Source organism: Heptranchias perlo, chromosome 16 (genome assembly GCF_035084215.1).
Source record: "Heptranchias perlo isolate sHepPer1 chromosome 16, sHepPer1.hap1, whole genome shotgun sequence".
NCBI lineage: Eukaryota > Metazoa > Chordata > Chondrichthyes > Hexanchiformes > Hexanchidae > Heptranchias > Heptranchias perlo.
In genome coordinates this window covers 30,218,624-30,245,306 of record NC_090340.1, presented here as the reverse complement: position 1 = coordinate 30,245,306, position 26,683 = coordinate 30,218,624, and the positions used below count along the sequence as shown (strand labels likewise).

The 26,683-nt window shown below is 43.1% G+C and overlaps 1 protein-coding gene across 1 annotated transcript in view; it reads left to right on the top strand.

Moving 5' to 3' along the window:
- The window catches only part of rbl2 (retinoblastoma-like 2 (p130)), a 160,778-nt gene that overhangs the window by 11,154 nt on the left and 122,941 nt on the right, over window positions 1-26,683 (top strand). The window contains exon 4 of the mRNA XM_067997885.1: window positions 21,111-21,175. Coding sequence (XP_067853986.1) covers window positions 21,111-21,175 — 65 coding nt within the window. The remainder of the gene's footprint in view (window positions 1-21,110; window positions 21,176-26,683) is intronic.

The following is a 26,683-nucleotide window of genomic DNA, read 5'->3' as shown; positions in this document are numbered from 1 at the left end:
CACATTTAAATGCAGCACAGTTGACATTTGCAGGATAGCCATCCTTAAATATTGAGTGGAAAAAGCCAACTGATGACCAGTATCCCACATCCAAAAGCAACTACCAGAACATTTCACAAAGACTCAATCTAAAAAGGACATTGTTCTGTTTGTTACTGAAATGAACTTGAATCCATGTCAATACAAGTGTTCAAATCTGTGGCTCCATCTAATCCTCATACATTTCACGTTCATGCAACAACTTGAGTATTACTCACTTAAGTTGCACATAATATCTCAGTACTCACCTGATGAGGATAGTAAACCTCAGAACAAGGAGCAGGAACTTTACTTTACTTTTTATTTTGTTTTAAAAGTTAGCAGTCAGTATAGGCTTATAGTCAGTGCTTCGAGTTTGCATTTATGCTTGTTGTATGGTGACAGGTAGTAAAAAAAAAAGGGCCTCAGAGGAATGCCTTTTATGATCAGCAGCTTCTCAGCTTCAGGCCTGATATAAAATTACCTCTCTCTGACAGTTTGCACTCATACTTCACAAGAGACACTCTTTACTAATAGAGGCTGCAGGTGGATGCTCTCGACAGGTTCCATTCTTCATTTATTTTATAATCTTAAAGAAAGATTTGCATTTATATAGGGCCTTACATGACCTCAGGATGTCCCAAAACGCTTTACAATCAGTGAAGTACTTTTTGAAGTGTATTCACTCTTGCCTTCTGTTGATCTAATTTTCCGCTCTCTGTTCTCCATTACGTGGACTCTCCCATTCTTTCGCGGCTGGCTGCGGCATTAAACTGTCAATCTCTCCTTTCCCCGCTGCTGCAACCTGCTTTTTTTCGGATTTCTTTTTCTTCCCTGGCCTGGGGTGGGGGGCAGGGCTCGCCATAAATTTTCACTCGCACTTTGTCAATGAGGATAGAAGAAAGAAATACATCTCCCATGTGTTGAGGCTCAGCAGGTGGAAAGCAGAGCAGCAGAGTACAGCAAGATTGAGACAAATTTATAATATCTGTGCTAGTAGAGAAGTTTCATGCTCCTGTTCCCATGGTCTGGCACCGTTTTGAAAACTGAGGCATTGCCTGAAGTGGCCATTTCTATGTAAATAGTCCTGTTTTTAATATGTTGAAATTCACACATCGAATTTGGAAAAAAAAAACTAAATTTGCAACATTTAGTGCAAGAGCAATTGGACACTAACCTTTGGTACAACAAAGTCTGCATTTCTAAAGTGGTGTGGCAGATCAAAAGCAGTTTTACAGAATGAGGTACTATCTTGCTTTAAGAGTGGGTTAGAGAATGGACATCTGCCAGTGATAGTGATTAATCAGTTTTAGATTTGAAGGTACTATGAACAAAGGATGTATTAGAGTGGAGAGCTCCAAGTTCTGTCCATACTTCAAACATGAAATACACTGGAAATGATTAACTGTATTCAAAGTGTGCAAACAAAGCTAGTAAATGTGCAAATATGAAAATATGTAACTGCAGAATATTTGAATGCAGATCATTCTAGCTTTTAAATATTAAATACTGCTTTTTAGTAACTTGATCAGAAGTGTCTAGTTAGTTACACCACCTTAACATAGATCACAGTGAAAAATAGACGGGTCAGAGCAGCCATTTGAAGAAGTTCATTGCACTACATATGCTTGAGTATGGGGGTAGCATTATTCAGATTGTTCAAATAGCTACCATATTGCCGGTCTTGGCTTTTCACATCAGCGGTATGGGAGAGAACCCGTGCAGCTTCCAATTAGCCTGAATTCAAGACTGTTGAGCCTTGTACCATGTCAGTGATTTGAACAAAGAATCTTTTTATAAAGGAAAACTAATAGATCTCCTGTGGTGTTGCTTAGTGAGTCAGGAGCACTTTTATAACAATAGGGGTGTTATCAAGAAAGTGTGTTGGGAAAGTGTTGCAGGAAGTAATTGCGACACTTACCAAAAACCTTGTGGTATACACACATTTTTGTGCTCAAAGTGAAGGATGTCAATGTTGGGTCAGCAACACATTCCCACACTGCTGGCAGATTAGCTATTTAACAGCCAGGCACAGTATAGAGCACACCTTACCATACCTTACCCTGACACTGTACCAGAACCCTATCTCAGAAGAGCACTCCCACTAAAATGACATTTTTCCATTTTCTACATCAGGCTCCACAGCACATAGTAGACTGCTGAAGCTCATGGGTTCACGTTGCTGCTTTGTTGAACCTTCTTTTGCTTAATGTGTTGCTGCCGTTGCTTCCTCTCAATGTTCCATCACGTCAAGGTAACTCTCTTCAATTTTTCCTGCATTTTGGTGCTCATATCCAAAGGCCTTTAAAATAAACCTATCTGTGGACTCCAGTGAAGAGGTGCCGGTGGACAGTGTTACTCCATGCTGTACTCATCACTACGAAACCTGGTACCAGTGCCAACAGTATAACTGCAGCATGTGATTCCCCACACTAAAATTCACAATCTGTAGTGCTGCCTGCAAAAGGTAGGTACTAATCTTCTCTTAGGGAAAAAGAAAGTCATATTGATCTGTTCTCTCATCGACTGGCTTAACAGTGGCTCTGGCTCACAGGAGGCCTAGGGACAAAAATCAGTCTGTGGATCTTATCTCAGAATGCTGCTGATTAGCTATTAGTGGAGTTCCATAGTTTGCACTGGTGCAATACCAGTAATTTTTGGAGCACAGAGTGGGCAGCACAGAGTTGTGCAGCTGTACCATTCTGGTTGAGGACAGCCAAGGTGCACACACATATTTCAGCACTGCACGGAATGGTGTTCAATGACTTCCAACTGCTGGTGACAGTTCTGACATCCAACAGTTAGTCAGCTGTCTACCACTACAAATGTAAGAACAATTAGACAGTCTCAGTTTTTTTTTAAATTCACTTTGCACCAGTTTTTCAAATTTGATTTAGTAATGCACCCAACATCAATTAATTACAGTGTAATATGGTTTCCCTCTAGCTCGGAGTGCTCAAGTCTTAAACTGGGCAAATGAGTAAATGGTTCTTTCTGTCCCACATTTATTAGGAATGGCCCTGCTGATGCAAAGTAAGGGATTTTTCTAATTTGGAAGAGAAATTCAAAAACAATCCTTATAATATTTTTGAAAATTCACATGGCACATGACTAAAGGATACAGGATATTAGCTCAAGAATTTACTAGACAATAGGTGTAACAGGAAACACTTAACAGGAATATATGTTGTTACAAACAACTTAAGAGATTCACATTCAGCTTCACAAAAGGTTAGCAAGGTAGGCGCAGGTAACCTGGGTAATTAGTTTTTAAAATGATTAAGTATTTGATGGATAAAAGAAAAGGAAGATTGTGCTTGATAAACCCAATAGAGTTCTTTGAGATTACAGATGTGGTGGATGAGGGAAATGCAGTGGATTTGATGTACATGGACTTTCAGAAAGCCTTTGACAAAGGTACCACACAGGAGACTATGGGAGAAGATTAAGGGAAAGGGTAACAAATTGGATCATAAACTGGTTAGAAGGGAGGAAACAGTAGGACTTGATGACAATTTTTCAGTAGATTGCAGTGTCCCACAGAGTTCAGTTCAGGGACTGCTTTTGTTCACTATGTACATTAATGATTTTGATATTGATATATTTGCAGATGATACTAAAATAGGAGGCATAGTGAATAATTGAGGTCCAACGGGAGCTGCAAGGAAATATAGATAAGATGATGGAATTGGCAAAGAAGTGGCAGATGTAATTCAATGTCAGTAAGTCCCTCATGGGCTCTTCTTACATAGGAACATAGAACATAGGAACAGAATCCAGGGTGCCTTGGCACTTTGGATACAAAACTGGCTTAGTGGCAGAAGGCAGAGGGTGATGGTCGAAGGTTGTTTTTGTGACTGGAAGCCTGTGGCCAGTGGGGTACCACAGGGATCGGTGCTGGGTCCCTTGCTGTTTGTGGTCTACATTAATGACTTGGATATGAATGTAAAAGGTATGATCAGTAAGTTCGCTGATGATACAAAAATTGGTAGGGTGGTAAATAGCGAGGAGGATAGCCTCAGTCTGCAGGACGATATAGATGGGTTGGTCAGATGGGCGGAACAGTGGCAAATGGAATTTAACCCGGAAAAGTGCGAGGTGATGCACTTTGGAGGGACTAACAAGGAAAGGGAATACACAATGAATGGGAGGACCCTAGGCAAGACAGAGGGTCAGAGGGATCTTGGTGTGCAAGTTCACAGATCCCTGAAGGCGGCGGAACAGGTAGATAAGGTGGTAAAGAAGGCATATGGGATACTTGCCTTTATTAGCCGAGGCATAGAATATAAGAGCAAGGAGGTTATGATGGAGCTGTATAAAACACTGGTTAGGCCACAGCTGGAGTACTGTGTGCAGTTCTGGTCGCCACACTACAGGAAGGATGTGATCGCTTTGGAGAGGGTGCAGAGGAGATTCACCAGGATGTTACCAGGGCTGGAGCGCTTCAGCTATGAAGAGAGACTGGGAAGATTGGGTTTGTTTTCCTTGGAGCAGAGGAGGCTGAGGGGGGACATGATTGAGGTGTACAAAATTATGAGGGGCACAGATAGGATGGATACTAAGGAGCTTTTTCCCTTCGTTGAGGGTTCTATAACAAGGGGACATAGATTCAAGGTAAAATGCGGGAGGTTTAGAGGGGATTTGAGAAAGAACTTTTTCACCCAGAGGGTGGTTGGAGTCTGGAACTCACTGCCTGAAAGGGTTGTGGAGGCAGGAACCCTCACAACATTCAAGAAGCATTTGGATGAGCACTTGAAATGCCATAGCATACAAGGCTACGGACCAAATGCTGGAATATGGGATTAGAGTAGACAGGGCTTGATGGCCGGCGCGGACACGATGGGCCGAAGGGCCTCTATCCGTGCTGTATAACTCTATGACTCTATGACTAGGAGTAGGCCATTCAGCCCCTCATGCCTGCTCCACCATTTGATAAGATCATGGCTGATCTGTGATCTAACTCCATATACCCATCTTAGCCCCATATCCCTTAGATTTTTATTAACCAAAGGTATTATCAATCATGCTTGTTCAACATGTCTAACCAACACAAAGCAATATTGAGCCCAACAATCCTAGATCTCTTTCAACTTCATGCTTCGCCATTTCAACACCATTCATGGATTACGTTTGTCACACATTTTCTTTCCCAGGTGCAGCACTTTATATTTTCTGCATTAAATCTCATCTGCCATAATTCTGTCATTTTTTGCACTAAAAATGGATTCATTCAAATTACTGGATAAATAAATGTAAATAATAAATTTAGTGCTAACAATTTGAATTATCAGATATGAATTAAGCAACTTGGAATTAGAGTGGAATGTAGGCAGTACAAGCAGAGAAGTATTGGTTGAATAATCTGTCGCCTGCTTAAAAGAAAAGCACGAGATTGTTAGATAATGTAGGAAATGATTACATCATCTAATAATCTGCTTTTCTTTTGAGCAGGCTACAGGTCATTTAACCGATGACATAAGTAAGACAGACAAAGACCAAAGTAATAGGTTGGGAAAAAGCTAATTTTGAGGGGATGAGAAACTAGGGAAGGTAAACTGGAAAAAAAATTGACAAGGAAATAGAACAGCAGTGGGAAATATTTAAAACGGTGATCAAGAGAGTTCAGGTGAAATATATTCCTCTAAAAAGCAAGAACAAACACCATGGATGAATAGAGATAAGGGTAAATTGAAACTAAAGAAAAAGACATACTCTAACTATATAGACAATAAAAGTGAGAATGACAAAAGGGAATACAAAGAGGTTAGGAAAGAAGTCAAAAAAACAATTAGGAAAGCAAAGCGATTAAATTATCGAGGAATATAAAAAGAAATAGTAAAGTATTCTGCAGACACATAAATGACAAAAGAAGAATCAGAATAGGGATAGGGCCACTAAGGGATGCACACGATTAACTCACATGTAACAACAGCGAAATGGCAGAAATATTGAATAGTTACTTTGCCTTTGTATTTACTAGGGAGACTAACGAAGTGGTCAGGATATTAGAAGAGATCGAAAAAGATATTAAATCATTTAAGATAGAAAGGGGGAGATAATTGATAAACTATTCAAACTTATGGAGGATAAGAGCACTGGTCCGGATGGATTGCACCCGCGAATATTAAAAGAAGATAGGGAGGAGATAGCAGAGGCACTATTACATATATATAAAAATTCATTAGAAAAGGGAATAGTGCCAGAGGACAAGGGGACAGCAAATGTTATTTCTATATTTAAAAAGGGAGATAGAACAACTCCATGGAACTATAGACCAGTTAGCTTAAGTTTGGTGGTAGGAAAAATAATGGAAACTTTACTTAAAGATGTAATAGAAAGACATCTAGAGATTGGAAATATAATAAATAGCACTGATTTCAGAAGGGAAAGTCATGCTTGACCAACCTTATTGAATTCTTTGAACTAACGGAATGAGTAGACAAGGGTAATGCAGTAGATGTAATATATTTGGATTTTCCAAAGGCCATCGATAAGGTACCGCATTGTAGACTCGTGGCTAAGGCCAGAGCACGTGGAGTCAGCGGACAGTTAACAGAATGGATAGCAAGTTGGCTACAAAGCAGATAACAGAGAGTAGGGGTTAAGGGTAGCTCCTCAGTCTGGCAAAAGGTGGGAAGTGGTCTTCCACAGGGATCGGTGCTGAGACCACTCTTGTTCACAATTTGGATTCAGGAATCAGAAATACAATTTCAAAATTTGTGAACGACACCAAATTGGGGGGGGTGTAGCTAATACAAAGGAGGAATGCGTCAAAATGCAAAAGGATATTAATAAATATGCAGAATGGGCATATAATTGGCAAATGAATGTCAATATAGTTAAGTGTGAGGTGGTGCATTTTGGTAGGAAGAATAAGGAGGGTACATACTACTTGGATCATAAGAGTCTAAACAGGATAGAAGAGCAAAGGGATCTAAGGGTACAGGTCCACAAATCACTAAAAGTAGCAATGCAGGTTAATAAGGCCATAATACGGCAAATCAAGCACTAGGGTTCATTTCTAGAGGGATAGAATTGAAAAGCATAGAAGTCATGTTAAACTTTTATCCAACCTTGGGTAAACCACACTTGGAGTATTGTGCACAGTTCTGGTCTCCATATTATAGAAAAGATAGAGAGGCATTGGAGAGGGTGCAAAAAAGATTCACAAGGATATCCTCTCATTTCTGCTATAATCCTTATCAAGAAAGGCTGAACAGGCTGGGACTCTTCCCTGGAAAAGAGAAGGCTGAGGGGTGACCTGATAGAGGTCTTTAAGATAATGATAGGGTTTGATGGGGTATATGTGGAGAAAATGTTTCCTTTGTGGGGGGGGGGGGGGGGGGAGTCCAAACTAGAGATCATAAATATAAAATAGTTGCTAATAAATCCAATAGGGAATTCAGGAGAAACTTCTTTACCCAAAGAGTGGTAAGTATGTGGAATGCGCTACCACAAGGAGTAGTTGAGGCAAATAACAGATGCATTTAAGGGGGAGCTAGATAAACACATGAGGGAGCAAGGAGCAAAATATCCTGATAGGGTTAGATGAAGCAGGGAGGGAGGAGGCTTGTGTGCAGCATAAATGCCGGCATAGACCAGTTGGGCTGAATGGCCTGTTTCTGTGCTGTAGTTTCAATGTAACTCGATGTACTTCCTCTGTGCTTGGAGTATCAATTTCATTTACTTGCTTCTTCCCTCCTTCCTTTTTCCTGAATCTATTAAAATGCTTGCTCACCTTTCATTTGTCAGTTCTGAAGAATTCCTGGGTGAAACTTTTTTTTGCTGTATTTGAATTGATTTAACCTCGCCATGGAAAACCTGTTTAATAATTTAGTGTGACCAAAGCATCTGCTGTGGCTGATACTCATTTTCCAAAGTAACACAAGATGTAATGGGGGATCCTATACATTATCCAGCAGTAACACAAGATGTAATGGGGGATCCTATACATTATCCAGCAGTAACACAAGATGTAATGGGGGATCCTATACATTATCCAGCAGTAACACAATAGCTAATGGTTTCCCTGGAGCACACTAGCCCATATTACTTCATGTGAGGGCTTTCCAGTGAAAGTGGACTTTTCTGTTAGTCACAAGAGAAGTTATCTGGAGTGAAGCTGAATTGTAACAAGCCTGAAAGGGATCTGGGAATAAGACCCATCTGCCAGATAAGTATATGTAGGCATAAAGTGAACACTGAATGCATCATGCTCCACCACACCGTGGATTGATTAATATTGAACGTGCTGCCACCAGAAGATTGCCTCTCCACATTAACATTTTGAGAAAGGACATTGGGCTCGATTTTACCAGGCCTGCGGTTTTCCGGCGGGTTGGGTTTCGGGAGCGTGGTCAACACGCTCGGTGAAATTAGTGGGTTGCCCGCGCGATCGTAGCAGGCAAACCACTAATTGGAGACACTTACCTGCTCTTCCGGGCTCCGCGCTGCTGGTCTGCGCATCGGGCGGGCTGCGCATGCGCAGTACGATCTGTCAGCTGGAGGCTCTCTAGTTAAAGGGGCAGTCCTCCACTGACAGATGCTGCAACCAATAGAACAAATTACAGCATGGAGCAGCCCAGGGGGAAGGCTGCTCCCAGTTTAATGATGCCTCACCCCAGGTATCATCAGATGGGGTGAGGAGGAGGGGGGGACAGAGATCTTCCACCCGGCGGGCGGGAGGAAGCGGCCTGCCTCTGCCACCAAGAAGGCCTGGCTCGAGGTGGCAGAGGAGGTCACCTGCACCACCAACATATCGCCCACCTGCATACAGTGCAGGAGGCGCTCCAATGACCGCAGTAGGTCAGCCACAGTGAGAACACGTAGTCTTTCCCCTACACTCCGTCTGCCACAACACTGCCCCCACCCCACATCTCCTTCGGCACCGCCAACACTACTCTGTCACATCACCCCTCATACCCACTCAAACCCCATCCTCATCTTACCTGCACCTACTCACCTCGCGAGTACTCACCCCGCCACTAACACGCAACCCAATCCTCATATAATCTCATGGCTCTATCCCATACTCACCCTCTCGTGCATCTCCCTCACGGCCAGCCTCACTCAACCTGCCACCACCTGTGCTGCAGCCACAGGGCATGCATCACATATGTGCAGTAGGCAGCGTAAGGCAAACGTGTCTGAGCATGAAGGGGATGCACAAGGGTGTTTGAGGGTTTGTCATGGGTGTTACCTATATTGAATTTCAGAACAACTCACATCACACATTATATTGGCACCACCACTGCCATGTCTCCGCGAATCCTGTCTGTTTTGTGCAATAATGTCCGCTCCTGGGTATCACAATGAGGACCCACCACTGATGCCACCCATTGTGTTACTGCAGAGTAGGTGCAGGTGTATTTGCAGGGCTCTTCCGTGCAGACGACTGAGAGACATCGGCGGTGTACCTGGCTGCACCCTGGAAGGATGCGGAGGAGAAGTTGTGGAGGGCAGTGGTGACTTTGGCAGCGACAGGTAAGCAGATGGTGCTGGGGCCAGCCAGGAGCAGCTCGGCATGAAAGAGGCTGCAGATGTCCACGACTACATGTCGAGTGAATCTGCGCCTCCGTGTGCACTGCTGCTCGGAGAGGTCCGGGGAGCTGCGCCTCGGTCTGTGGACCCTGTGGCGAGGGTAGTGCCCTCTGCGACGCGTCTCTCTCTGCGGTAGCCCTCCCTCCTGCTGTACAGGTGGATGTGTCACAGCACTCTATTGTGGAGCTCCACGTGTCAGAGGTGGATGGCGAGGCTGGTGATGCTGTTCGCCCTCCGAGGGGGTCATGACTGCAGCTACGACGGCCCCCATCCGCAATATGTACATCTGAGGGGGTCCGCAAGGTAGGCACATGTCTCCGGACCCCGGGGTGAGTGTGCAGGTTGGTGACTTTGACCGTCAGGATGGGGGTGGTGGAGGCCACACTTTGTCCCAAGTGACAGAGCGGCCTCCTGCAATGGGTGAGGGTCTCTCCCCCCCCACCCCCCTGTCAAATGGACCTTTGCAGCTGCCACAGGCTGACGGCTGCAACACGTCCAGTTCAACTCGGACTGTTTCCCCCACTGTGTGAAACAGTCCCATGTTTCTCCAAAATCACACACAGTCCCTTAATCAGGTCAGTTAATGACCTGAACAAGCAAAATAAATACACTCAAGTGGAACCCCGCTGGCTTTAATTGCCTGCGGGATTCCCACCAGCGGGGGCTACGCACGCACCCCCGCACGTCATCGGGGAACCCGGAAGTGGGCGGGATCGTGGCGCGATCCGGTCACGTGCCTGGATATCGGGATTTTCGGGGCCCCCCCGCTGGAAACGCACAGGAAACCCGCCGGTAAAATCGAGTCCATTATAACTGACATTGCTAAAGCTTTTTACTTACAATAGGACATGTTAAAGTGATCAAGATTTGACCACATTCCTTTTTGTATCACTGTCTCCTTAAAATCAATAATTATGCTCAGATAATTGGAAGTAAAAAATGTCATTACTTTTACCAACTGTCCCAAGTTCCATTCTTTTTTCTGACTTGTGCCCATCTCTGATGTAAAGTCTTCACTCAAGTACCAGATGGTAAAGTACCACTTGCAATCAAACAAAAGAACAAGATTGGAACAAAACTGGAACAAAACACACTACCCAGCAGTCTCACATGTTGGTGGGATGAGGTTTCCCAAACATTTAGTGGAGGAGTGGGGAAAAGAAAGTACATTCAACACTTCCCAAGGAGGCAGTTTGACCCCCCATCTTTCAGTAGGGAAATTATCATAATGTAAGCAGATTTTAAATTACCTTGAGACACATCAGACCACTGAATGTAAAATGAGCAAGGAGAAAGCTAAGTAAGTAGAGAGATTTTATAGGAGAGAGTGTGAGAAGAGGTGAGGAGCGATACATTTAACAGAATGAAAACTGGCGAAAGCCAATAATAGAAAAGTGAACAAAAAAAAATCCACAAATGAACGGGTGTGAATATATGAACAGAGGCCTGGAATTACCGTTGCAATTCCTGAACAGTACAGAAAGAGTGGAGAGGGGCTTACACTACTGAAGCTGATCAACTACAAAAATAGAGAAGTTTCTAGGAAACAAAAGCTTCCATCAATACAAAATTTAAAATGAAAAGGATTAATGAGATGGTTATACCACAAAGTGACTATATTTAGTCTAATGATATAAGAATATGTAAAATTAGAACTTAAGCTCAAATTCTTAGGATAATTGAAGGACACTGAAATATTTGAAGTTGAAAAGCATGTATGTCTAGATCTGAAAAACATATCAAACCAACAAGCAAACAAAAAAGACCTAACCCATTAAACATCAAAGCACAGTGACAAAAAAGAGGTTTAATGGAAGATCTGGGATTAGAAACAGAAGCACCTGATCTTGGTGATAATTTACAAGTGAAATTTGGGTTGGGTTTAGTTGACTATAATTACAGAGGGATTGTACATCAATGTGATGATGATTGGACTGAGGCAACCAATCTTTTGTCACTACAGCCCATTTTTATAAGTTTATCAATTTTCTTTGATCCCACATAAATAAGTTTACAATATGAAGTCGGCTGGTGAAAGTTAGTATCATAGTATGTTATAGCACAGAAGGAGGCCATTTGACCCATCGTGCCTGTGCCAGCTCTTTGAAAGAACTATCCAAATAGTCCTATTCCCCTGCTCTTTCCCCATAGCTCTGCAAATTTTTTCCCTTCAAGTATTTATCCAATTCCCTTTTGAAAGTTATTAATGAATATGCTTCCACCACCCTTTCAGGCAGTGTATTCCAGGTCATAATATTTAAAGAACGTGTGCAGGAATTACAACAATTATTCATTCCTGTCTGGTGCAAAAATAAAACAGGAAAAGTGGCTCAACCGTGGCTTACAAAAGAAATTAGGGATAGTATTAGATCCAAAAAGCGGCATGATCAGCCATGATAATTTTGAATGGCGGAGCAGGCCCGAAGGGCCGAATGGCCTACTCTTGCTCCTATTTGCTATGTTTCTATAACAACTCGCTGTGTAAAAAAATGTTTCCTCATGTCGCCTCTGATTCTTTTGTCAGTCACCTTAAATCTGTGTCCTCTGGTTACCAACCCCTCTGCCACTGGAAACAGCTTCTCCTTATTTATCCTATCAAAACTGTTCATAATTTTGAATACCTCTATTAAATCTCCCCTTACCCTTCTCTGCTCTAAGGACAACAGCCCCAGCTTCTCCAGTCTCTCCAAATAACTGAAGTCCCTCATCCCTGGTACCATTCTAGTAAGTCTCTTCTGCACCCTCTCTAAGGCCTTGACATCCTTCCCTAAAGTGTGATGCCCAGAATTGAACACAATACTCCAGCTGAGGCCTAACCAGTGTTTTATAAAGGTTTAGTATAACTTCCTTGATTTTGTACTCTATGGCTCTATTAATAATTTAAACACAGCTTGCTACTAAACATATTTATTTAAACATAGTTTGCTACTAAACAGCCATGACCAAAGATTAGGTTGTCTGGGTATGAAAGAAATAAAAGTTGATTAATTGTTACAATAAAGATTAATGAATATAGAAATCTAAAGAAATCAAAACAAACAGAAAAGACCATCTCTATTTTGAAAAAGAGTTGTCCCAGGGAAAGTCAATACATGTTGGAACCATATATTAAAATTATCTTTGTTGAGTTTGAGAGTGAAGAAAGTAGGTGTGGTGGGGGGGCGGAGTTAATGATCGCTGAGAGTGGAGGGGGAAACCCGGACAGCAGCAGACCAGATTATTCTTGTGGAGCCTGGTGGGGCACTGCTGTTCCTCCTGGCCCCACAAACATTATTTCAGCACTTACCTTTGCCTGCCAGGTTTTACTGAGCAGGGTGTCCACAGCACAAGCTCCACCCAGCAGGCCTTTAAATTTGCATTGGGATCCTATGTACATCATAGGACGCCTATTTGCATAAAATAATGAGGCTTCCGCCTATTCGGGCAGGTGATTGGGGCACCTAGCTGAAGACTCCGGGAAATACAGTGGTGGACGGGATCTGAGCAGGAATGGGGCAGTAAATGCAGCACAGCTGTTATAGGGGTGCCATCACCCTGTTTCCACCTGGCAGCTGAGTTAAAATCGGCCCTAAAGTTTTTATTTTTGTGACCAATATTTCAACTGACATTTCAAGACATTTCTGAGTACACCATTATACAAAGGGGTTCATCATTGGCACAAGAGCAATATTTCTTAATTTTTTTCCAGTTTGGATGATGAATGGTTACTGAGAATTAGCTCAGTTGTCCCAGATCTGCTACTTAATCCTCCAGTGTTGTTGCACTCTCTCCATACATGCCTCTGACCTGCTCTGCTGTATTCTGCCTTGGCTCTTTTTCTTCTCCCCACTCTTTGTTTTGCTCTCTTTGTCATTCAGCTCTGACTGGACTCTTCCCTGTGCTTTCCCGCTCTTCTTTTTCCTCTGTCAGCTCCTGGTCTGATCTTGGCTGCTTGTTCTGTTGCTGCAGAGGTGAATTTAAGGCAATGGAATGCTACAGCTGCTCTAGACATACTGTATGTGACCCCCAACAGTGTTGGAATTGAATTTGTTGATTGATTATGGTTAAGCTTCAGTCTGTTCAGAAATAAATCATTATGAATAGAAATATTAGTGAACTGATTATGAAGTCTAATATGCTTTGTTGGTCTACAGCAGCTCAGAGGTCTAATATATTGGAAGCTAATTTAAATCCCGCAGCTATGTAACATTCACCAGACATTATCTTGCTTCTGAAGTGACAGATAAGCCAGAGAACAACTTGATGCAGGGAATTTTGTTCATCTCATTAAATATATTGTTCAGCACTATTATACTTTTGATCTGGTGCCATTTGATTTTTTTAATCAATGATTTACCTTGCAGGAGAGAGAATATGGGAGTAATTTAACCCTCAAGAATGGGTGGGTTGGGGGCGGGTGCGAGGTTAAAATAATAACTTTTTGGAGTGGGACCCCATCCCAGGCAGGTTTGTATACCTGCGCACAACAGACACCAGGAAGTCCCGCTCCCACCTAAAGCCGTCGGGCTGATACTTAAAGGAGCAATGTCCCCCATTGAAATACTTGAGGTACTTAATATTTTGTGTATTGGAAAACTTAAATGAATTTAACCGTAGCTGTTTGAGTTTCCCATCGCATCCAATTCCAGTCAGGTGAAAGCATGTAGGAAGGACCGGATCCATGAGGTGAGGACCGTTATTGCACTGCTTGTGGGCCCGGAGGAGCAGGAGTGCTTCATCCAGGCCCAAGAAGCTCACCTGGCCAACAGGACCCCTGCGATCGACCAGACCGCACCCCCCCCCCCAATCGATGGTGGACCCCCCCCCTCTGATGCTGGACACACCCCTGACGCTGACCCCTCCCCCCCCCCCCCGGTCGCCGATGCTGGCTGACCCTCCCAGTGTCGTCGCTGGCTGACCCCCCTGATCCCCGATACTGGCTGACTCCCCCGATCCCCGATGCTTGCTGACTCCCCCGATCCCTGATGCTGGCTGACCCCCCTGATCCCCGATGCTGGCTGACCCCCCTGATCCCCGATGCTTGCTGACTCCCCCGATCCCTGATGCTGGCTGACCCCCCCGATCCCTGATGCTGGCTGACCCCCCCGATCCCTGATGCTGGCTGACCCCCCCGATCCCTGATGCTGGCTGACCCCCCCGATCCCTGATGCTGGCTGACCCCCCCCCGATCCCCGATGCTGGCCGACCCCCCTGATCCCCGATGCTGGCCGACCCCCCCTGATCCAATTGGCTACCTCACCTTGGATCCCATGAGATTTAACCTTATGTAACAACCTATTATAGAAAGGATATTATTAAACTAGAAAGAGTGCAGAAAAGATTTACTAGGATGCTACCGGGACTTAATGGTTTGACTTATAGGGAGAGGTTGGATAGACTGAGACTTTTTTCCCTGGAGAGTAGGAGGTTAAGGGGTGATCTTATAGAAGTCTATAAAATAATGAGGGGCATAGATAAGGTAGATAGTCAAAATCTTTTCCCAAAGGTAGGGGAGTCTATAAGGAGGGGACATAGATTTAAGGTGAGAGGGGAGAGATACTAAAGGGTCCAGAGGGGCAATTTTTTCACTCAAAGGGTGGTGAGTGTCTGGAACGAGCTGCCAGAGGCAGTAGTAGAGGCAGGTACAATTTTGTCTTTTAAAAAGCATTTGGACAGTTACATGGGTAAGATGGGTATAGAGGGATATGGGCCAAGTGCAGGCAATTGGGACTAGCTTAGTGGTATAAACTGGGCGACATGGACATGTTGGGCCGAAGGGCCTGTTTCCATGTTGTAAACTTCTATGATTCTATAACTGTCCCTCCTTCCCCCCTGACATATAACTAGCCTCTAGTTGTCACTTTCCTGTCATTGCTCACTTGAGATTACAAGTTCACTGTGTGCAGAATCATACGTGCAAACTCGCGACCTACCACACAGTTCAGTTCTTTAAAATTTTACAACTCACTGTGATATTTTGATATGAATTTTTCTAGATGGATGATGCCTTTATTATTTTGTGTCATTTCATCCTGATCGAATATTGCCTTGTTCATTGTATATCACTTTGATAATAGTGTGACTGTTTGAATTGTAAACAGATTGGGGTCAATTTTGGAAGGAAGTAGTGGGTGCATTGTGGGGGGGCCCTGAAAATCACGGAAATCCCAAGTGGGTTCGAAACCCGGCTCCAACCCGCAGACTTCCGGGTTCCCCATTGACGCGTCTGGATGCGCGCGCCTCCCGAATGCGAAAGTCTCACTGGCAATTAAAGCCGGCAGGATGAGAGTTAAGAGACTTATTTGGAACTTAATTTTGTCCACATTAAGGGCAGAGGTCCGATTTTAAAACATCCTCAGCGTGTTTCCTGTGCTGTGAGAAACACTCCATGTTCTACCAGACGTGTTTCAGCCAGCAGCCAGATGAACATTCAAATGCTTGTTTGACAGATGGGGAGAAAAGATGAGTTCTTGCTGCAGGGCACTCAGTTCTTTCACACAAACTTTTGGCTGCGAGATCTTTGTGTTTTGACTGAAAATTCTTACTTTCCACACACAATTCTTCTGTTCACACATATTTAACAACTTTTCGAACTCCCTCAAACTCACACTATCAGGATGGGGGTGCCATGGCTGCATACACCATAACACCCGAGGACGAGCAACATCACCAGCCTCGCCAGGCAGCATGCACTTCCGCCACTGCAGCTCCACAACACAGTGCTGTGCCACAGGCACCTGCACAAGAGCACAGAGGGCAACAACAGAGAGAGCGACATCGCAGGAGGCACTACCCTCGCCACAGGCTCCACAGACCAAGGCTCAACGTCCTGGACCTCTCTGAGGAGCAGTGCATAAGGAGGCTCAGAGTGAGTCGGGAGGTAGTCGCAGACATCTGTCGCCTCCTTCATGCCGAGCTGCTCCTGGCTGGGCCGAGCGGCATCTCGTTACCCCTCGCTGTCAAAGTCACCACTGCCCTCAACTTCTTCGCCTCCGGATCATTCCAGGGTGCCACCGGGGACATCGCCAAGGTCTCTCAGTCATCTGCACACAAGTGCATAAGGCAGGTCACCGACGGCTTGTTTCGCAGAGCCACAGCTTCCCCGTGGATGACCTCAGCCAAATGGAGAGGCCAGTGGGATTCCACTCTGTGGCTGGCTTCCCACAGGTGCAGGGTGTAATCGATTGCACCCATATAACAATATGAGCACCTCCACACGAGCCAGGACTGTTCATCAACAGAAAGGGGTATCACTCCATCAACACTCAGCTCGTTTGTGAGCACCGCAAAAGATTCCTTCACGTGTGTGCAAGATTCCCTGGCAGCTGCCACGATTCCTTCGTCCTGAGGGAATCCAACATTCTGCCCCTCTTCCACGCACCAGACATCCTTAAGGGCTGGCTCCTCGGGGACAAGGGATACCCCCTGCACACGTTGCTCATGACACTTCCAAGGAACCCCATCACCGACCAACAGCATCGATATAACGACAGCCACATCGCCATCAGGTCTACAATTGAGCATGCTATTGGGCTGCTCAAGATGCGACTTGGGTGCCTTGATCGTTCCGGGGAACGCTTCAATACGCACCAGACAGAGTGGGACGCATTATAGTAGTGTGTTGTGCCCTCCACAACATGGCACAACGGAGAGGGGTGCCGCTTGAGCAGGCCCCATCCACATCTGACAAATTGAGGAGGAGGAGGAGGAGGAAGAACTATGGGCAGAGCAGCGGCTCACCTGGCTGCTCGTGAGGCCAGGGAGTCACTGATATGTGAACGGTTCTCCTAACATCAGAAAGTGTGAAGAGTCCAGTCGTCACACCACCTGGAAAGAGCAGTGCCCACCCCTCCCTGCACAAAACACTCCTGCAACTACACTTACACCCACTGTAAATTGACCCAATGGGTGGCATCAAGCATTGCCGTTCATGGTGAACCTCATGAAAGGGCCCTATTGCAAAAGCCAGTCAAGAATGGGCAAGATGCGGCAGTAGTAGTGACAATCATAACATTTAATGTCACTTTAACAAAAAGCTATTATAATTGAAAAACATGACAGTCTGTCAAACACCCTTGTACATACCCTTCATGCTCACAAAACCTTCATCTTTCTCTTCCGACTACTTCTATGTGGTGCATCCCCTGTGCCCGCAGCAGAGGTAGTGGCAGGTTGCTCATGTTCATGCCCTGACTGCTTAGATGCTTTGGGGCTACGCACTCTGGGTTTTGGAGCCCGTGAGGGCCCCACCAAAGACTGCTCCACTTGGGGGGTGGTGGTGATGTGCAACATGGAATGTAGGAGAATCAGTAAGTGTACTCACTTTGGCTGATCTGGTTAGGTCATTGATGTGCTTCCTGCACTGGATCCAGGTGCGGGATATATTGCTGCTGCTGGTGACCTTCTCTGCCACCTCGAGCCAGGCATTCTTGGTGCCAGAGGCAGGCCACTTCCTCCCGTCCGCCGGATAAAACACATCCCTCCTCCTCCTCACCCCATCCAGTAGCACCTGGAGTGAGGCATCGTTAAGCCTTGGAGCAGCCTTGCCCCTGTGCTGCTCCATTGTGGTGTGTGGGTGTCCGCTCCAGCAAAAGCCTTTGGAGCAATGGCCCTTTAAATAGAGCTCCTCCAGCTGACAGCCTGTGATGCGGGTGCACAGTCCGCCCGCTGCGCAGCTTTCGGATGGCAAACCCGGAAGCCACGTTAAGTCGCACCAATTGAATCGCGTGGGAAACGGACATTTTTTATTGGTCGGGTTACCCACGCGCCCAATCACCCCCCCCCGCTGCCACCCCGCCTCTATTCTAATATCGGGGCCCTTAAATCTAAAAGATACTTTTCAGCCTTTCAGATTAATCTGGGAAAGCTAATCAGTAAAGGAGCAAGTATCCAGATTATTGACTGACCATAGTGTAATTTGCTGGGGGAAGGGGTGGGAGGTGTAGGTGGGGGGGAAACCATTCTGTAATATTTAGAAATAAAATTGTTCAGTACGATGCCCATTATATTACTGGGGAAGGAGGGCAGGACTTCCTCTGGATTTGGTGTTTCTGCAGCTAGTCATCTCCAGGCCCCTTGTAATTAACAAATAACTCCTTTTAGGCATGGAGATGCATGAAATTTGGATTTGTGTTTCAGAACCAGGGTGGTAATCTGGTGGGATTCACACCCTTCATAGAACTCCCCGAATTTTCAGTGCATCACCTGACGAAGGAGGTAAGCTCCGAAAGTTTGTGATTTAAAATAAAACTGTTGGACTATAACCTGGTGTTGTGCAAGTCCTTTCGTTTCAAATAACAAACGTTTAGCTTACATTTGCAGTAAGCTATCCATTGCCTAAAATGGGGAAACTGATAGGATACTGTCTCTTTAAAAGCTCTGAATTTGCTCACTTCACAAATACCACACCATTCCCCTCGTCTAACGCTGAAAAAGTAGCCTCATTCTGACCTTAACTTACTTTTTCTCCATTGTTAATGATCATGTCTCTGCTATGATCTCCACACAACTTTGTTGCTGCTTTGTCTGATCTTTAGATTTGTATATAATCCTTCTTGGTTTAGCTTTAGCTTTATTTTACAGGCAAACATAATCATTTTAATTTTCTTCACCGACTACAGTTCAGCATTATATTTCCCTTTGGAGCACCGTTTGTTATTTTCTGTATCAAGTACTTTAGTTTCAGTTTTGATGTAAGCTTAGTTCAGTGGTAGAAATATCACATCTGAGCCAGACGGTCGTGGGTTCAACTTCCATTGCAGGTCGCATAATCTAGGCTGACACTTCAGTGCAGTAGAGAGGGAGTGCAACATTGTCAGAGGTGCCATTTTTGATGAAATGTTAAGCTTTGGCCCATTCTGCCTTTTCATTTGGATTTAATAGATCCCATGGCACTATTTAAAGCAGAGCAGGGAATTCTTCCTTTGTCCTGGCCATCATTTATCCCTCAAACAGGTTATGTGGTCATTTATTTCATTGCTGTTTGTGGGACCTTGCTGTGAGCAATTTGGCCGCTGGGTTTGCCTACATTACAACAGTGATTACATTTCAAGAGTAACTCATTCATTGCGAATCACTTTGGGATGTCCAAGGATGTGAAAGGTGCTATATAAATGCAAGTTCATTTTTTATTTCCTTTCCAGTCATATCATGGCCTTGATTGCCATGAAGCTTGCTTTAGATAGTACGAGTTCCAGAACTTTACACATCTTGTTATTGTGTTTCTCTCAGTACAGATGGTCACTCGAAATGTCTGTTATGTTTTTTGACACACACCAATGTCTATGCATAGTCTCAAATAATTTGATGCAAATATTGCAAACATTAAAAGTTGATGCTCAATGATAGTAAGGTAGTGTTGAGTGAGAGCTCCAAGTCCAGTCCATCTAAATCCAAAATTGGAACTACTTAAGATGGAGCAGATCTTGAGCTATGAGCTGTGTTTATTTTTAACAGTAGAAAAAAAATTAAAATCATTGCTTTATTAAATCAAAATGAATGATCACCACTTCTAGCGGGAAAGATAACTGAAGCTGGTAGATTTGAGTGTTTTATGGCCCTGTAACTCAAGGTCTTGGTCTCTGGACTATGGTGAGTGCTTAGCACTATGATGCCAGGCCTTTAAAGTAGTGGAATGTGACTGGAAGAATGTGACTGGAAGAATATCCTATAAGCAATAGGTAACTGACCAAAAATGTGTTAAATATTATTCCATATGTTATACCATGTTCACTAATGCATACAATAATCGTTGATGAATTTTTGAAGACAGCAGCACCATACTTTCACCAAAAAAAAGAAAATAACAAAATTGCAATTTCTTTTTAGTTAATCCCAAGCACATCATGATTTAAGAAACAATTGTTGGCTCTACCACTCCATAGTATTCAGCATTGTACTGTCAAAGCTGCATAAATGATTATCTGTATATATATATATATATTGTTGAAGTGGTCTTTCAGTGTCCAGCTGTTTATACAGTATGCCATTAATTCATGGAGTGCTGAAAAACTTTTATGTATCTTTCTTTTCTACAAACAGCTGTAAAATAGATTCTCTGAACATTTCTGATGGCTACTGTTATAAAGTAGCAGCAATTAAATGCAACCCAAAGGTCATCAGCTAACTCATCGTGCTCTTAAAGGGTTAATGGCAGAGGTTATATTAAAATATTTTGCACAAAGTTATTAAGCCAGCAACTCCAAAATTATGAATAAACAGACATGGGTAGCAAATATATTAATATGTGGACAGACATTTTTTTTATTGAACCATAGATCCATGGTCATAAATAGTTGTGTAAAATAATCAGTTTTGACTTTTTTGGCTGTTCTGTATGTCTGTGTTACCAGCAAAGGACTTCTTGTTCTTGTCTCCTTCACACCAAATTTAAGAAAACTTATAAAACCTTCACTCAAAAATGAACAGATTATTGGAGAAAGCTTCAGCCAAAAAGACAATCTGCTACTATGATCTGGTCAAAGAACTCTGTTCACTCTCTGTAACTAATGTGTCCTTTCAGCGTGTAGTGAATCGTGCAGCAAGTGCTGATTTTAAATGTTCTTTCTCAACAGACGGCAACCTTGTACAGTCTCTGAAGTGTTTAACTTCTGCTGGGTGTTGTTTGTTCAGACCAAAGGTAAGTGGGCAAATCATTGTGAGGAACTGGCAGAGATAATATCTGTTTTTAGCCAGTAGTGCTAAATTATTAAAACAGTACAGATACATTCAACTGAATGGATTATTACATAAGTCATGATAGTTAAAGAGAATAATTTATCAGTGAATCTGATCATCCCATCATTCCTTGTGATCTGTGTTCAACATTGCACCCCCATAATCAGTGTTTATGAGCAATTTTCTGCCTCAGTTGAAATGCTTTTACTTTCCTACGATGATCTAGTCAGGTCTACAGTTCCTCAGCAGATCTCAAAAGTATTTTTACCAGTCCTGTACAAATATTTTAGTGATGACTATCAGTAAACTGAGTACTTTAACCTGTAGAACTGGGTTACACATGTACTAGTAAATTTGCTAAAGTTGCCTGAACTAATAAAATAATGGTAATCTTTAACTTTACTAAAAAATGTTTCATTATTTTAAAGAAACAAAATGCAAAGCATTTTCTTATGATTGTATAAATATCCCAAAACATTTTGACATGGACATCTGAAGGCCAAGAATTGCAAATATAGTTCATATATTTTTGTATTAAATTAGTTGTACATGAGACATTTAACTTTTTAATTTATGTCATGATTTGCAATCTTATGTTTATTGAAATTCAAAGATGTAATGTGGTCTTTTGTCAGTCAAATCTCCAAAGTTTTGATCTTTCTCGATAGGCAGGTGGTATCTACTGAACCGGAAGTTCCTTCCTAAATTATAACAGTTACTTTAAATCATAGTAAACTCTTCCATTTGATTTCTTATTGCAATTGTTCTTCAGTTACAACACACCATCAAATTTTATTTTCATTGTATATAGTGTGTATGATTCAGTGTAGGTAATGCAAATTGACAGAGTGATTTTACAAAGTGGTTTATGGACAGTCATATGGGCTGGTTCTTGAGAGTGGTATCACCATTATTATTTAGGTGTACTTCCGTGGCTTTCTGTTGCATTGGTGCCCATTGGAATTTTTTAACCTCATTGCCATAGCCAGATAACTTGACTGTATTCCTTGTCTGTGATATCTAAATACTTGTTTCAAGCTTTTATATCATACTACAGTCTTTTAGGCTTTAACCCAATTAAACCTGACAATTGTCTGCCTGCTTGAAGGCCCCACTCTAGTATTGCAGTGAAGTGTGAAGGTCACAAACATCACCTCTCATTACCAGCAACAACAGAACTATTTCAAAAGAGCTGCAATAAACAAGAATCCCTTCCCGCTGCCAATAGCCAGATTGGCTGCTTGTGAAAACGATTTGTCGTTCACTGTTCCAGTCACTTTAGTTCATTCCTCTCCTTACCAGTCCTGTCTCCTCCCTATAAACTCCCTCTTTGGAAGATCTTTTTTGTTTTGATCAGATTTCGTTGCTATCCATGTTTGTCATCACATTCTGAAGTTTTAGAGCCAAAGGTAGTCGTAGGAAATTAATAAATATTTATAAAGGATAAATTGTACTTTTCAGAGTGCCACAACTCATTGGTGTTCCGGTGTACTGTGCCTCAGAGAGATAAGAAATGAGATTACCCACATGGTGAGTTGCCAGTCTCAATGTACCATGCTGGGGACTACCCAAACAGAGGCCAGGCTTCTCCATGGGGAGTAAAGGAAAACTGTAACACTAGCTCCCTCAACCTCCATGCCTTCTTAAGGTGGCTTATAGACTAACATTGATGGAGGTCTTCAGTCAGGGAAAGTTCACGGCATGGAGAAACTCCAACTGAAAAGGGAAAAGAATAACGAGAGTAATTTTCTGTAGAAAGCAGAACTGTATTTTTGAGTGAATGAATGTGAGAATGTACGCATTTTGTGTAAGTGGGAAAAATTTATTGTCTCTACAAAATAGTAAAATTTTTTAGCCTTGTGCTGACTGGTAATAATCATTAATTGCTTATTGGACAATTGTTTAATGCCAGCTCAGTCATGTAGCCGTTTATCAAAGAGACCGAGTCGAAATCCTGACCTGGAACATTGTTGGTTGCAGGTTTGACGGACACTATGCTTCAGGCAGTAACTCTAGCCAAAGGTGCTAGTGGGGTACCTACTGAACACTGCCTTTGTCTGCATCTCCATCTCAGTACATCTGTTTCCTTATCAGCCATCTGACATCAGATTAATTTTGTTTGGTGACCTTCAGATTGTCATCAAAATGTAAAAAATCATTAACTGTCCCTTGTTCTCCACCAGTGAACCATTACTATTGTTTATTCAGTGTGGGCAGGACTATCAGTATCAAGAGGGATTTGCATCAGCTTCCATCTTAATTTCAGTTTACTGGGACTGCAATAAAAGTAGCTTTTCAGGAACAGCGATGGATTGTGGTGATCGTCACTCTAGGCCATTGTGCCCTCTCGGTAACCTTCTTGATGTCAGTGTTTTTCTTGGCAGTGTCAACAATCTATTTCAGTAATGTCTTTCTGTGACGCTGCTTCAGAATTTCTATGATACCCTGATCACAAGGCTGTGGCTCACGTATTGTGTGGAAGGTGGAAACTTGCTGCATCCAAACCAGCACCATAGAATGGATTGAGCAGTTAGTGACAAAATCAACTTTTGCCTCTTCATTCTCAAGCATTTGGCAAAAGATTGCCATTCCTAATTCAGCCCATTTGTAATCTATGCATATTTTTGTTGCAAGAAACATTTCAGATGGAATTCAACATCATCGAAACAGCAAGGGTCTGCGAACTTTTCATTGACCAAAATTTTACACTGATTATCAAATATGTTTGCAATGCACAACAACTGTAATTTGACCCTTAACTTCATCCCTTTTTGAAGCAAAGATTTTGTCTATATTGACCCTATTTATCCCACACTTGTAGTACAGCGCCATAAGTGGTAGGAGGATGTAATTACAGCATAACAAGTTTACATAGGCAGCTTTCAATATAAATGTGAATATAGGAATTTATATTGAAAATATAAAATTAAATGCAGAATGTATAAGTTTAAAATGGATTTTTAAAAATTTGTTCATGGGATGTGGGCGTCGCTGGCGAGGCCGGCATTTATTGCCCATCCCTAATTGCCCTTGAGAAGGTGGTGGTGAGCCGCCTTCTTGAACTGCTGCAGTCTGTGTGGTGAAGGTTCTCCCACAGTGCTGTTAGGAAGGGAGTTCCAGGATTTTGACCCAGCGACGATGAAGGAACGGCGATATATTTCCAAGTCGGGATGGTGTGGGACTTGGAGGGGAACGTACAGGTGGTGTTGTTCCCATGTACCTGCTGCTCTTGTCCTTCTAGGTGGTAGAGGTCGCAGGTTTGGGATTACATTTGTGTGCCCTCGTGCAATTTTTCCTCACCTTCTAACTCCACTTTATCTGAAGATTGAACTTGGTCTTGACTCCCAAAGTGCAATGCCATGGGATATATATTATATAGATTCCCAAGCTGTTGGCTTGAGGGTGATTTCTGTGCCCTCCCTGGCCTGCACCACCCTACTGAGAAATCTTCTCCAACCATACATCTCCAGGGTATAGAATGGACGCCTACACCCTCCATTCCTCTGGCTCTAGTTTATTGCTAGCTCCCCGCTCCTTCCGCTCCTCTATTGGAGGTTGATCTTTAAACCACTGTTCCCTTCTCCCTTGAATTTTCTTTCTCAACCACTTTGACTTGTTACCTTTCTCCCTGTCTTTAAACGCCTCCAAGAAACCCACCTCTTTGACCATGCCTTTGGGATTTTACCCCTCCTCCACCCCAAATTCCTTCATATCCTGTTATTGTTCCTTAAATCACTTTAAAGAGCAATCAGAATAGGTGAAGTCACTAAATTGAAGCTTTTCTTCCAGTTGCCCAGTTTTCAGCAGACAGAGAATCATACACACGTATACTTTGAGTATAAAAAGGAAATTAGTTCAGCAAAGGCTATTCTAACCCTTCCTATTGTTCCACTTGAATGCGTAAGTGTTAGCAGCAATGTTAAAACTAGGGTGCTTGTGCTTCAATATTTTGTAGACAGTTAACAGTCCCATCCCACACTCTTTAAGAGTGCATTGACACTGAGGCTACCAGTCTGAAACCACTAGCTGCAGTTTAGGTTCCAGCTTGACAAAATCCTGTTTACATTTCTTGTCTCTGCCTGCCTGGAACTCCAACTGTCCAACCCAGGAGAGAACTCTGTGCATGTCTGGATACAACGTGGGTAGAACATGCTACCAACAGTAAGAAATTTAAATGTTTAGAGTGGGGAGGGGAAGAGTCCCTGCCCTCCAAACATTTCAGTTGATGTCAGGTAAATTTGAAAAGTACCCAGGAGGTCCAACGGTCCACTGAGCACTTTGTAAACTAGGTTTCATGCTGCACTAAATTTACTCTCCATGCAGTGTCAAACTAAATGAGACTACTGCCTGAAGGAACTCTCTCTCTCTCTCTGCTTCACACGAGAGTCAGGTTAGGATCTGGCTCCAGATTTACTCTGCAAGTTTAGCGTTATTGCAAAGCGGAAATCACTTTGCATTGACACTAAACTGGCAATGAAAGTGCACCCTAATAGAGTTTTTATCCTTCCTGGTAGATTATTTCAGCCTTGCTGCTCATGCTGAGAGTCTTTTGGCAGAAATAAATCAGATGGAAATGCAGAGCAGTATCGTTCTTGTGCAATTTCAGCTCGACACAACAAAATTTACAGCCTATATGCAAAGATATGGCAATAAATGGAGAGCGATTTTAAATAGAGTTAATATCCATGCGATGCACCCTATTTTAAACAGTATTAATGAACATCAAGCAGACTGGTGTTAAGATTTTTTATTTTCAATCTCTGCTGTTGTTACCAAAGCTGTTGCACAGAGGCGATGCTAAAACTGAACATGTAGAAGTAGGTGCGGAAGTAGTCCTCACTAGAATTAGGACTCTTAAAGCAGATCGGGCTGCTGACCTTGATGGTATGTGCTTATGCGAATACAAGATAAAAGAGACGGGGTGTGTGCTTATGCGAACTACCAGCTCCAATATTTAACAGCTCAATGGGGGTTGGGATTGTTCCCATGGGTTGGAGAAAGGCCCATGTGGTGCCTATATTTAAAAAGGAGAGTAAGAATCAGGAAACATTAGGTCCATTAGTTTAACATCAGTTTCAAGCAAGTGCCGAGAAGGTATGATTAGAGAAGTGTTGTATGGTCATCTAGAAAGAGTAGGAGCTATAAGGGAATTGCAGCATGGCTTCTGGAAAAGGAGGTCCTGTCTAACCAATTTTTTGAAGAGATAACAGATTTGGTGGACGATGGAAACTCAGTTGATATTGTGTATCTGGATTTTCAAAAAGCCTTTGATAAAGTGCCACACAAAAGGCTGCTGAGTAAGGTTGTGTCTTGTGGGATTGGCAGGCAGATCTTAGATTGGTTATATTCACATATTCAGGGGATCCTTGTCAATGGTAGCAGCCCTTTGTGGGGGACGATCACTAGCAGCGTCCTGCAGGAATCCGTGTTAGGTCTGTTGTTTTTCACCACCTTTATTGATGATCTAGAT